This window comes from Nannospalax galili, unplaced genomic scaffold (genome assembly GCF_000622305.1).
Source record: "Nannospalax galili isolate Female #2095 unplaced genomic scaffold, S.galili_v1.0 scaffold1077, whole genome shotgun sequence".
Taxonomy (NCBI): Eukaryota; Metazoa; Chordata; class Mammalia; order Rodentia; family Spalacidae; genus Nannospalax; species Nannospalax galili.
The window spans coordinates 864,124-878,331 of NW_008340429.1; the positions used below are offsets into that span (position 1 = coordinate 864,124).

Here is a 14,208-nt window from a genome sequence, read left to right on the forward strand (position 1 = left end):
CATGAAAACATGTAATAAATCCTACATTATTTGAGGCATGCTAAGTCAATAATAATGATACCACAACACAACTATTAGAAAGGCCGAACTCCAGAACACACAATACCAGCTGCTGAGGAGAACATGGAGCACCAGGAACTTTCATCCATTGCTGATGGGAATGAAAAATAGTACAAACACTTTGGAAGACAGTTTGTCAGTTTCTTGACAAATTAAGCATACTCTATGTGATCCAGCAATATGATCCAGATTATATATCCAAAGGAATTGAAAATGTGTCCACACAAGAATTTGAACATGGACATTTATGGAAGCTTTATTCATAATTATCAAAACTTGGAACTGATTGAAGTCCTTCAGTAGGTCAATGGATAAATAGTGATACAAGCTGAAAATAAAATATTCAACACCGAAAAATGAGCTATCAACCCATGTAAAGGTATTGAGAATATAAATGCATGTAGTAAGTCAAGTTAGCCAACCTGACAAGACTCCATGTTGTTTGATTCTGATTGCATAACATTTTGGAAAAGGCAAAACTATAGAGACAGTAAAAATGGCAGTAGTTTCCAGAGGTTCACAGTGGGGAACTACGTAGACTCAGAGGGTTTAGGGGGCAGAGAAACTACTCCATTTGATATTTGAGAGGTAAGTACATGCCAAGGTAATTTTTTTATTGAGCTTTTAAATTTTCATACAATATTTCCCACTCACATCCAGACTCCATCCCCCATCCATGCACACCCCCCGAACCCTATGCACTCTGACATATATGCTGAGTCCTATTCATTCAGGTGTTTGTACCCAAATGTCCTTCAGTGTAAATGCATCCACTGGAGTCTAGTTAGCCCATCCAGTGATCTCATGTAAGTCATACTCTCCCTCACCCAGCAGCAACCAGTCTCAAATAGTTCTTGGTCTAGTGCTGACCTGCCACCTATTTCTTACCTCCCCTTTGGGCCCTTGTTTGATTGAGCTGACATGGATACTGTGTTCGAAGCCACCACTGCCACAGGCTCAAATAAGCAAGCCTCCATTGGCCTGGAAGACTCCACCTCATACATTCATGAACCAGCCCTGCCTCTTACAATCTTTCCACCAAAGCTCACCCAAGATAAATTTGTCCAAAACTATAGCATATACAGCATCAAGAGGGAAACTATATTTAAACTATGGACTTAGTGATAAACATGTGTTAATGTAAACACATCAATGATAATAAATGCACAATTATGGGGATATTAATAACATGGAAGGCTATGCATGTATGTGACTCAGTATACGGAAAATCTCTGTACCATCCAATCATTTTCTCCATGTATCTAAATATAAAAAGGTCCTTTTTTATAATGGAAGTACTTACTTAGATAATAAAGCTATAGTAATCAATAATGTGGCATCACATGATCAACAAAGAGAGAAGTAGAACAGTCAAGGATACCCATGACTACATGGTTAAGACAATGACACCTCTGAAATAATGGGGAATTGATGGTTTCAATACATAGTTCAAAGGCACTTGGAAAAATGGGCCCTAACCTTATTCATTTGCAAAACATCTAAGACAATTACATCTTTAAATATGAAAAGAAAAATAATTAATCTTTCAAAATATGCCATATAAGAATTTTGTGGTGTTGAAGTACACAAAGATTTAGGTAGAACACAAAAATGCTAACCAGAAATGGAAAATGTTGACAAAGCAGACTCAAGGTAAGAAGTTTTGCTTATCAAAGACAACACAATACTATTAAAATACAAGGCACAGAATGGGAAAATATATTTGCAATACATATATCTGAAAAAAAACCTATATACTCAGAACATACAAAATACTCCTACAGAGTAAACAGGCACATGCCCCAAATAGAAAAATGTATAAAAGACACGAACAGTTCCTTTAAAGCAAAGCATCCTACTATGAAATGCTGATTAAACTTACAATATAACATCACCACATACGCACTACAGTGATTAAACCTAAAAGATAACATCAAATGTTGACAAGACCATGGAGCAACTGGAACTCTCATAGTATTACTTTTTGCATAAATTCTATTGTGCTAGGGATCAACTGAAAACTTAAACTGCTAGGCAAATGGGCTAAATTGAAGTACACATCCAGCCCTTAGGATTTTTCTTTTTCTTTTTTCTTTCTTTCTATTTTTTTGTGTGTTTTTGAGACAGGGTCTCCCTGTACCTCCAACTGGCCTGGAACTCAGTATGTAGACCAGGCTGACCTTGAACTAGCAGAGATCTGCCTGCCTCTGCCTCCCAAGTGCTGGGATTAAAGATGTGCACCTGGTGGCATTTTTCTTTTTTTTGAAATGGAGAGCATGCTGCAATCCTACCTTCTATATCTCACCAGTGCTGAGATTACAGTTATGCCCTACCATGGCTGACAGAGTAAAACTACTTTGGAAAAAACTCACAATGTATGCAAAATGTAAATATATTGTCAAACTTTAATGCACAACAATCCAACTCGTATGACTATATTCAGCATAAACAGACATATGATCGCAAAATTATAAATACAATAATGCACATAGAAAAACCATTTAACAATGTTCAAAACCAAAAAAACCCATAATTCATTAAATGGAGTATAAAAATAAATGATGGCACACTCCCACAGAGCAGGAACAAAAAGCAATGAGAAGAAATCAAATTAAAACATTTCACAAATCAATTTCACAAAAACAATGTTGAGTGAAAAACAACGAACAAAAGACAGAGATTCTCTATAAATCTCTTTGCATAAAAGTTCTAACAAATACAAACGTAAAATGGTAGCAGTCAAGATACTGCTTGCCTTTTGTAGAGGGAGTTAGTAACCAGATATTGACAGGCAGGGGAATGGAGGATTTGGGGACACTGTTTCCCTCTAGGTTCTGCTTGTAGGAATGTATTAGCTTTATAAATTTAGTGAGATCTACATATGATCTGTGTCCCTTTTGGGAAGCATGTTGTGTACCATAGCAAAAGTACTTTGTGTAAAATTCAAAAGTTTTATTATTAATTTCTTCAATTTAATCACAATACAGGCCCACAAAAATTTTCATGTTATCAGAAGAATTTTATTAACATTAATATATGATTGTATATTAAAGAAAGATACTTTAAAATTAACTTAGCAAAGGTATATTTAGAACGAACAGCAGGTGAGAGCTCAGTGTGAAGGGCAGGACACTGCTGGGTTAGGATAGGAATGAAAAGAAGGAATTGATGTAACACTGAATATGGACACTTGGTGGCGCTGCAGGCTAAGCGTGAGAATGATAGAATCTTCAGATGTCCAAGACACCATTAAGCTAGCTAGAAAGCAGAACCCTGTCTGCTCCTAGAAGAAGGCATCCAAGGAAAATCTAGGAGGGGGGCAAGATCTCCGGAGATTAAGGACCTCATTAAGTCAGACTGAAATTGAGGTTGTTTTACAAACTATTTGTGTGGATTGCAACCAACTTGAAACTGCACACTCTGGGCTGTGTCTGAACAATGGAGACAGCGCTATTGAAAGCTACATCGAAAAGGCAAGTGGTTTTTCTTGCTATGCACTTGCTTTTGTGGGCGGCTGGCTCTGAGGCAATTAGATATTCCATGCCAGAAGAAACAGAAAGCAGCTACTTGGTGGCTAACCTAGCAAAAGATCTGGGGCTCAAGGTGGGGGAACTGGCCACTCGAGGAGCACAAATCCATCACAAAGGAAACAAAGAGCTCTTGCAGCTCGATGTAAAAACAGGCAATTTGCTTCTGTATGAAAAACTAGACCGGGAGGTGCTGTGCGGGGTGACAGAACCCTGTGTGTTGCATTTCCAGCTACTACTGGAAAACCCTGTGCAGTTTTTCCAAACCGATCTGCAACTCACAGACATAAACGACCATTCTCCAGCGTTCCAAGATGTAGAAATGCTCCTAAAAATCCCTGAGAGCGCCCAGCCAGGGACTGTGTTTCCTCTAAAAACAGCTCAGGACTTAGACATAGGGAGCAACGCTGTTCAGAACTACACCATCAGCCCCAACCTCAATTTCCATGTTGTCACTCAAAATCGCGGAGATGGCAGGAAATACCCGGAGCTGGTGCTGGACAGAGCTCTGGATAGGGAGGAGCAGCCTGAGCTTAGCTTAACCCTCACTGCGCTGGATGGAGGGGCTCCGCCCAGGTCTGGAACCACCACAGTTCGCATTGAAGTCGTGGACATCAATGACAACGCCCCACAGTTTGTACAGCCTCTCTATGAGGTGCAGGTTCCTGAGAACAGCCCACTGGATTCCTTAGTTGTCACTGTCTCTGCCAGAGATTTAGATGCTGGGACTTATGGAAGTGTAGCCTACTCTCTATTTCAAGGTGATGGAGCTTCTCAACCATTTGTAATAGACGAAATCAGAGGAGAAATTCGTCTGAAACAGACATTGGATTTTGAGACAACTCAATATTATAACATGGAAATTATAGCCTCTGACAGTGGTGGCTTTTCCGGAAAATGCAATGTGGCTGTAGAAGTGATGGATGTGAATGACAATTCCCCAGAACTGACCATCAGGACACTCACAAGCTCTGTCCCAGAAAATGCTCTTGAAACTGTAGTTGCTGTTTTCAGTGTTTCTGATCCAGATTCCGGGGACAATGGAAAGATGGTTTGCTCTATTCAGAACGATCTCCCATTCCTGTTGAAACCTACACTGAAGAACTTTTACACCTTAGTAACAGATGGGCCATTAGACAGAGAGAGCAGAGCCGAATACAACATCACCATCACAGTCACCGACCTGGGCACACCCAGGCTGAAAACCCAGCACAACATCACTGTGCAAGTCTCCGACGTCAACGACAACGCCCCCGCCTTCAGCCAAGCCTCCTACACCATGTACGTCCCCGAGAACAACAGCCCCGCCCTGCACATAGGCACAGTCAGAGCCACAGACTCAGACTCAGGCGCCAACGCCCAGCTCACCTACTCGCTGCTGCCGCCCCACGACCCGCACCTGGCCCTCGCCTCGCTGGTGTCCATCAACGCCGACAACGGGCAGCTGTTCGCCCTCAGGGCGCTGGACTACGAGGCCCTGCAGGCCTTCGAGTTCCGCGTGGGCGCCGCAGACCGAGGCTCGCCCGCGCTCAGCAGCCAGGCGCTGGTGCGCGTGCTGGTGCTGGACGCCAACGACAACGCGCCCTTCGTGCTCTACCCGCTGCAGAACGCCTCTGCGCCCTGCACCGAGCTGCTGCCCAGGGCGGCCGAGCCGGGCTACCTGCTCACCAAGGTGGTGGCGGTCGACCGCGACTCGGGCCAGAACGCCTGGCTGTCGTTCCAGCTGCTCAAGGCCACCGAGCCAGGCCTGTTCGGAGTCTGGCCGCACAATGGCGAGGTGCGCACCGCCAGGCTGCTGAGCGAGCGCGACGCGCCCAGGCACAGGCTGCTGCTGCTGGTCAAGGACAATGGCGAGCCGCCGCAGTCGGCCAGCGTCACGCTGCACGTGCTGCTGGTGGATGGCTTCTCGCAGCCCTACCTGCCGCCGCCCGAAGTGGCGCGCCAGCCCGCGCAGCCCGACGCGCTCACGCTCTACCTGGTCATCGCCTTGGCCTCGGTGTCTTCGCTCTTCCTCTTCTCGCTGCTGCTCTTCGTGGCCCTCAGGCTGTGCAGGAGGACCAGGCCGGCCTCTCTGCCTGGCGGCTCTGTGCCTGAGGGCCGCTTTCTGGGACAGCTGCTGGACGTCAGCGGGGCAGGGACCCTGTCCCACAGCTACCAGTATGAGGTGTGTCTGGCGGGAGACTCTGGCGCTGGTGAGTTCAACTTTCTGAAACCCATGGTCCCCAACCTGTTGCTTCAGGACCCTGGGAGAGAAGTTAAGGAAAATCCTCACTGCAGGAATAACTTTGAGTTCAGTTAGGTGTTACATTTGGTTCAGAGTCATTATTTTTGGCAAACTGCTATCACAATGTGGTTCTCTTAAGAAATTGCATCCTTAATCTAAATATTTATACTTGTATTTCAAATCCATGCATGTCCTTCATGACTTTAAGTTTTGGCTTCTTTCATTGTACTTAATTTAGTTATAATAGCTGTTAAGTATGGATTTTCTCTATATTATGTTGGTTACATGTCTATTCAGAACTCAAATAATATAACAGAAACCTTATTTTAACTAACTTGTTACACTCATCAGTGTATTCTAACAGGGCATTTTAAAGTGCTCAGTGCTTCTTTGTTTTATTGTCTTTACCATACAATTTCATGTTTTAGCACCAGAGTGTTTGCAGTCTTTTTCCCTTTATCTTATTGGCATTGTGCATTGCATCTTAGAATGTCTTACATACTTTGTCAGCATGTATTCTGTTAGTGAACTTTACTCCCAACTGAAAGTACTTATGGTCACTTCGGCCTTTCTGGGCGACTGTATTTCCAGCTTAACCCTCTGAGTAGCCATGCATGACACCATCCTCGTTTCTCCCAAGTTGTATATAAGTACTCACTTCATTAAAACGTTAATATTCTAAAATTGTGACCCTTTTCCTGTTATGAGAAATATCTATGCTAGACATTATCTGAATTGTTGGTTCCCCACTTACCTAGCACATTTTAAGATTCTGTATATAATAAAGGATCTTATATATTAGCAATTGTCATCTCTTTCACTAAATAAAATTGCTAAGGACTTAGGATATAATCAGTGGTAGATGATGTATGCATGCCATTCATTTCCAATCACCAAAAATAAGGTAGCAGAAAGACAGATAAGCCAAGTCTTGTTAAATCATTGCTTGACATAATCCTGCTTGAAAAGTAATCTGATAACCACTAATGTCCTTCGAAGAGTCAAGACTCTTCAAGGTATCACAGTCACTCCTTCTTCTTTTGCTCTACAAAGAAAAGTGTACATATAACTTTTTTAGTTCTATAATCACCTGACCTCTGGACATGCCTGTGAGGAAGACAGAAAGATGGATGCATGGGTGGGTATAGATTGCTGGTTTTGGGCTCTCTTGAACATTCAGTAGCTGCGATTACCAGCATGAAACCTACACAAGATTGGTCCCCTCAAGGAGGAGAAGGAGGGGATCACAAGGCAGCATAACAGACTTATGTGGTCCTAACTCTACCCAGGATCTATAAGCTTCTGGGGAGGGAGGCATTTTCTTTGGTGTTGTAGCTGCCTATAAGTTGCCCATGCTTGCAAATAACCCCTCACCCTTGCTGCTGTAAGTAAACCCAGTTAAACTCATTGAGTCACCAAATTAGAATTATATAGAATTGTTTCTTTGGTCAGTCTTTGCTACCCTGTCTGGGGTGACTAGATGTTTGCTCTTATCTTCCCAGAAAAAGTTAATGCAATATTAAGTGTATAATAAAAACAGTAGCCAAAATAAACTTAGTGTAACTATATTTGTACAGAGATACATTAGTAGTGATAGAGATGTTTCCTAATAAAGAGGTAAATATACCAGTAGTATGTGAGTTCTAAGGCTTAAAATTTCCTCATATAATATAACCACAACCTATAAAATGTTAAGGCAGAGTACAAATGCAAGATAGATAAACCGTAATCATATTGGAAAATTTATTACAGTGCTTTCAATTGCTGATAGCAAACAAAAAAATACATCCTTATACACCCACAAATATTGGAGATCTGAAAAACAAAAGGGTCATATTCAGACACACTGACATACAGAGCACACTAACACATTCTTAAATATTATTAAAATTCTCTACATTCTGTGTCATAAACCAAGCCTCAATTTTATAAAAGGATTTGACTTATTCTGAATGTTCTTTGGCCACAACAGAAACAAAACCAATAAGAACAGAGTGAGAAATCCCCATGTGCTTCAAAATCAAACAATAAAAGCCATGAATCAAAAGTGAAAACAAGATAGAAAGTTTCAGATATTCAAAAATAGGTAAAAATTGAGAACTGATATAGCATAACAGTTCTTAAAGGGAGATTTAAAACTTCAAATACACATATTAGAAAGATCAATAATCTTAACTTCCATTTCAAGAAGCTAGAAAAGAAAAGCAAATCAAGTGTTAATGAAGGTTTACACAACATAAATACACAAACATATACATACAACAAGTAGAAATAGATGACGATATATGAGAAAAACAGTAAAGCTAAAGGTCAGTTTTCTGTAATAGTTAAAATATTTAGCTGAATCAAGAAAAGCACCTCCAAAATGTCTCTCAATGAGAGTCTTACTAATATGCGGAAGAAAAAAAAGGTCTGCAGCGGCAGACAGCCAGTGCCAGAAACAGAAGACCCGCCTAGGTGACCTGTCAGGGGAGCAACTGGAGGATGAAGCCTGCCCATGATCAAGAGAGGCTTGCCAGAGGAGGGCTATATTGAGGGAAGAGTCACCAGAACCCTGAATAGGGGCAGAATGTCAATCTGAAGTCCAAACCTGCTCTAAGGTAGATGAGACATAGCTCTCTGAATGAACTAAAAAGAGGTGATATGTGAAGTCATAGAGGTCTTGGGAGAAGGGGTCAAGGGCATCTCTATTATGGGTCATGGCAGAAGTGGTGGTAGAGGACAGAGGAGGAGCTTGGAGCAGAAGTCAAGGTGGTGGCAGAGAAAGAGGTGCCCTTACTCACCCTGTATTGACCAAGGAGCAGCTGGACAACCCATTGTGTCAAAAAGAACACCTGGATGCTTAGTTGGACACTGAGTTGGATGCTTACATGGGACAGACAGAAACAATGATTGAAACCTGCCTGCAGTGCCCTCCTGGGAGAGACTCTTGTTAAAATGACTACTTCTGTGGGTTTTGTTGTTTGTTTGTTTGTTTGTTTTTTTAAAAAACAACTTAAAATGACATGGGAAGAACCCTGACTGATACTGGAAGGACCTATCAAAATAGGCTCTGGATTTACCTGCCACCAGTTTGTGTATTTAGTCTGTTTTGTTTATGGTGCTGTATGAACCACTTTTCCCACTTTGATTTGGCTAAGTTTATTTTGTTTTTTCCCCCCAGTCAGCCATGTGGGCAGAATACTCTTCCAACCTCTGCCTTCCCTCACCTATCCTACCATCTTACATTTTAATATTTACTCTGTTCATCTCTATGCTGTCACAAAAAAAGGCCCCAGAAAGAGCCAATGTTCTTCACTAATGCTTGATTTCTGGGATATAATTCTATTCTGCATTGTCTAATATCATCATAGAGGTATTAATATCTGGAGTTCAAAAATGTATTCTGTGTTGTGTAGGTAGTATATTAGGAATGCTGGTATTGCTGCAAGGCCACATGATGGGTTACATACACATTGTAGCAACTTTGATTTGATCAAAGGGGGTACCACTATTGGACACCACATAAATGGTAGTTAGCTGCTGGGCTAGGTATTTACCATTTTCATCCTAAAATAAGATTTTTAAGCTTTCCTCTTGACTTTGTGTCATGGAAGACACAAAGATAGTGTGGCAGATGTGGCAGAATGGTGGCAGAATAGCTGCTAGGAAGGAACTGTGTGCTACTCAGGCTGAAATGCAGTTATCTTTGTGTTTACCCCCCCCAAAACCTTGGTCTAATCCATTTACTAGCTCTATTTGACCATTTTTCCCATAAAAGGTAAGTTCAGACATATTTTGTTAGCTATTCTGTTTTAGTGGAGTCTTGTATTTCTAGTTCATTATAACAAATTGTTCTCTCAAATTCAAATAAATTAATAAAATTATTTTAATCAACAATGATTTTTTTCCAAATGCTTATGTAAAATTGAAACCAATGTACATGAATTCAGAATATAGAAATAAAAAATCCTAAACCATTTTGGTACCAATATAATGTGAATAGGTTATGACAATCAAACATGAATAAGCCATTATAAGAAAGGAACAACGTTAAAGCAACATTGTTTATTAACAAATACTAGTCATAAAAGAGGATATAAATCTATGTTTTCTAATTCAACTCCCTCATTGTTTGTTCATGATTGATATATGAATTGAACTTTACTGTATTTCAGTAGCAAGAAACATTTTTGCACTGCAAAATAATTCAACATGGGCTATTCCTTTGAGGCAGTGGTTGTGAAAGTTGGCTTTCTTTTTAATCCCATTGATCATTAGTGCAATAGGAATTATACATGACTAGTCACTGGATACGTATGTCACATTGACTCAATTAGAAAAAGTGATTTAAAAAAATTGTTCTGGCTTCCCGTGCCTGCTTGAAAATGCAAGAGCTTTGCTTCTGCTCCTCCTCCAGCCACCTCTGCTGCCATGCATCCCTGCTGTGATGGACTCTTGCCCCTTGGAACCATAAGCTAAATAAATTCTTCCTTCTATAAGTTGCTTTGGATAGTGTTTCTATCATAGCAACAGAAAGTGATGAATACAGAAATTGGTACCAGAGAGTGGGCCGTTGGCTGTGAAGAACCTGACCATGTGGGGTTTTGGAGAAATGCAGATTACTTTGGAAGTTTGGACTAGAAAAGCAATTGAATGCTGTAAGCAAAGCTCAATGAGCCATTCTAGTTGGAGACTGGAAGAAAGTAGTGCTGAGAGCAGAGTAATTCCAGAGGGAAATAAGGATTTAGACAGCAACTGGGATATTTTAGCAAAGAGTCTGGCTAAGTTGAAAAGCAATGATCTAATTTCTCTGGCAGAAGAAATTTCAAGACAGCTTAACATAGAAATGGTGGTGTGTCTATTAATGGTGAATATTATGCAGATCTACAGTGAAAAAAAGCAAATGGGGCAGAAAGAAACACAGATCCTGCAGTTTGGGTTGAAAAAGAACACTAGGAAGATAAATGTTGGAGCTGAGGTGCATGCTGGAGAGGATCCCTTTGATGAGGAGATTAAAGTAATTAAGGAGAGGTCTAGAGATTTGCACTTGAACAATGGAGAGAGTGCCTCTAGAGCAAGACCACAACCCAGCTAAGCCTCCAACTTGTCAAAGGAAAATGCTGCAGGGGCCACTGAAGGGAAAAGCTTCTAAAATGGATATAGCTGGCTGTAGTCCATCCCAAACTTGCAGTGTGGTTCACCTGGTGCTGGTTTTAGAGGAATGAAAAATGCAAGAGTGAAGGGTCATCGGTTCTTCCTCCAGGGTTTCAGAGAGCTGCTAAGGCAGTGTGTGGCAGGGTTGCCGCTACATAAAGAAGGCCCTGATAGGTCATTTTGGGAAACTGTGAAGGTGAAGCCTGGTTGGCAGTGGAGACTCCAGGAACATTCATGATGCCAGAGCTGTGAGACATCTGCCAAGAAGACCTGCATACAGGGAGTGGTACTAGCCCAAGAGAGAAATGTGTGTTTCACACAGCAAAGTTGGAGAGGTTGAGCCATCTATGGCTTTTGCAAGTAAAGCCCCAGAAGTCAGATGTAGAGCTACTGGATTTGGTGTTTGCACTCCTGGTTTTCAGTCTTGTTTTGGTCTGGTATTTTCTCACTATGCCTCTGTTCCTCCCTTTTGGAATGGTGATGTGTATTTGGTTCTACTGTATATTGGGAATATGTTATTTTCCTTTTGATTTCACAGGGGCTTACAGTTAAGAGATTGCCCTGAGACTCAGAAGAGACTTTGGATTGTGGACTTTTGAATAGTATTGAGACTGTTAATGACTATGGGGACTGCCAAAAAACAAAGTATTCATTCTGAGATTCAAGCACCCTTCACATTTCCAAATCTGAAGTACAGGCTTCCAAGGTGTGTGTTTTTGAAGAAGCATTAAGTACCATGAACAGAATCAGGAGGTAGCAATAATGAGATTGACAGTTACAGCAAGAGCCAGAAGTTGAAGCCAAGACATGGGTCTGGAACTCCAAGTCAGAACTGTCCTAGGGAAAAGATAGTCTTGGGAACATACTGGTTTTCCTGAAAATTATGGCATAATGAGTTCTGGAAATTTTTTATTTCTCAAAAAAAATTGGTTTTGTTCTGGGTGTAGGGCAAAACTTAGAATTTTCTGGAAATTTATATCATTTCTGGGTGAAACTTGAAATTTTTTTCCTTTCTCCCATTTAAAACTATGTTAAATCAATATTTTAGTTTTACTTAATATACAAATTGCATGGCTATCCATAAAGCATGTTTTTAAAAATAAGTAAATAAAATTCAGAAATATGTAAGAAAAAATACATTAAGGAAAAACGAGGTTTATTTTGGAAATGAAATGCAGTTTAGTAGTTGAATGTAATTCAATGTAATTTCCTATATTTACAGATAAGAGAAAAATTATATGATTATTCCAATATGTACAAAAAAATCTTTTTATAAAATTCAGTAGACATTAATGGCAAAATTGTTATCAAGTGAAAGCAGAAGGGAATTTTCAGTGTCTTGAAACACCTACAGTAAATGTCACTAAACTTTTCCTTGGAGATCAAGAATAAGACAAGGATGCTTACCATTATGACTCACTGCAGCATTTATTATTGATCACAAGCAGTGAAGTAAGGCAAAGGAGAAATACAAGACACAATGATTTGAAGGGAATAAATAAAACTATATTCTCTTTTTTTAAGACAGTGTCTCACTATGTAGCCCAGGCAGGTCCAAACCTCACAATGTAGATGAGGCTGGCCTCGAACTCATAGAGAACTCACAGAGATCCACCTGCCTTTGCTGAGATTAAAGATATGGGCCACCACTCCTGGCCACAATTCTGAATTATAATCAGGCATGCTGGCACAGGCCTATAATCTCATCATACAAGATCATTTACAACAGTTTTTAAAAATCAAATATCTAGAAACAAATCCAGTAGAATGTCCTTAATGTCTTTACAAGGAAAGCTAAGACATTATTGAGAAAAATAAAGATTTGAATAGAGAAAATATATAATGTCCAGTAGTTGGCAACTATATACTTTTCCCTCAAGAGATAAATAGAAACAAATCCTAAACAAAATTACAGCCTATTTCCTTAGAAAATTGATCAGCCCATGTGCTTAATCTTCTTTATCATCTTGAATGGATTTGTGATCAGCTAAGAGATACACCTCTGGGCGAGTCTGTGAGGGGTTTTCCTGGAAGGATTAACTGACAAGGAAAGAGTTGGCACCACATTCCAGTGGTGGGCCCCCCAGATATAAAGAGCTTGGAGGTGAAAACGGGGCTGATTTTTGCCTGCTTGCCTTTGTTCCCTGATGGTGAGTACATCTGTCACTGCTGCTACCAGCCTTCATTGGCATTGAAACCCATGTTCTTGGGCCTTCCAATGTGGCCTGAAGACCAGAGGCTCTCTGGGAATCCTCCAGGCCTTTAGAACCAGATTAGGACTGCTAAGGTCTCCAGCTTCATGGACTGGGTAGCTACTGAGCTCTCAATCTTTCAAGTATAGACAGTAATTGTTGGACTATGAAGCCCATAATACATAAGACAATATAACAAATCTCATTTGTTTCTATCATTCTATCATTCTGTTGTTCTAGAGAATCCTGACAATACAGCCTAAAATATACTTCATATGGAAATACAAATGGCAACAATAAAGAAATAAAAAAATGTGCAAAACTGAAGACATCACACCAATGGCATGATCCATGGAAGAAAAAATATATAGATGATTAAAATCAAGTTTTTCTGCGCTGCAAAAATCTAACAGAATGAAAAGACATGTCACAAACTAGGAGATCACATTTTCAAAAGACATTTGATAAAGGACACTTATTTAAAAAGACAAAAATTGTTAAAACTCATTAAAAAATCCCATTTAAAATGAGGCACAGACTCTACTAAACACTACATTCGGGTGGCAAATGAGCACGTGGAAGATGTTCCACATCATATGCCATTATGAAAATGCAAGTTCAAATAACAATGAGATGCCTCTACCCGACCAACAGGTAAAAGAGCCAAACTCCAGCACCAAATGTTAAAGAAGTCAAGGAGCACCAGGAACTCTCATTCATTAATATGGAAATTAAAAATGAAGGTGCCAGGCTAGGTGTGGTGGCGCATGCCTTTAATCCCAGCCCTTGGGAGGCAGAGGCAGGATGAACTCCCTTGCCGGGGTTATGCTCCACAACAAAAGAACACTGGACTTGATAACTGCTAAACATGGGGTGGCTCAAAAAAAAAAAAAAAAAAAAAAAAAAGAAAAAAAAGAAGGTGCCACCATAGCTCAGTGGCTTCTTGCAAAACTAAGCACACTCTTGTATGAGATCCATTAATCCTTCCTCTTAGTATTTATCAAATGAGTTGAAAACATCAGTCCACAGAAAACTAACAATCAAAACCTGACAGTGACTAAGATCATTC

General features: G+C 40.4%; 1 protein-coding gene across 1 annotated transcript; it reads left to right on the forward strand.

Annotated features, from left to right (window-relative positions):
- The first annotated feature begins 3,214 nt into the window (after nt 1–3,214).
- LOC103736061 (protocadherin beta-5-like) lies at nt 3,215–13,920 on the forward strand. The gene is made up of 2 exons (XM_008835490.3): nt 3,215–5,779; nt 13,380–13,920. Exons 1-2 carry the CDS (start codon nt 3,499–3,501, stop codon nt 13,400–13,402), a joined length of 2,304 nt encoding a protein of 767 aa, XP_008833712.1. The 5' UTR covers nt 3,215–3,498; the 3' UTR covers nt 13,403–13,920.
- The last annotated feature ends 288 nt before the right edge of the window (nt 13,921–14,208 follow it).

Excerpts from the sequence above, each read along its gene's own strand:
- LOC103736061 (XM_008835490.3), top strand. The coding sequence starts at position 3,499 with ATGGAGACAGCGCTATTGAAAGCTACATCGAAAAGGCAAGTGGTTTTT. Across the intron at positions 5,780-13,379 it reads GGCGGGAGACTCTGGCGCTG|AGAATCCTGACAATACAGCC; the intron begins GTGAGTTCAACT and ends CTGTTGTTCTAG.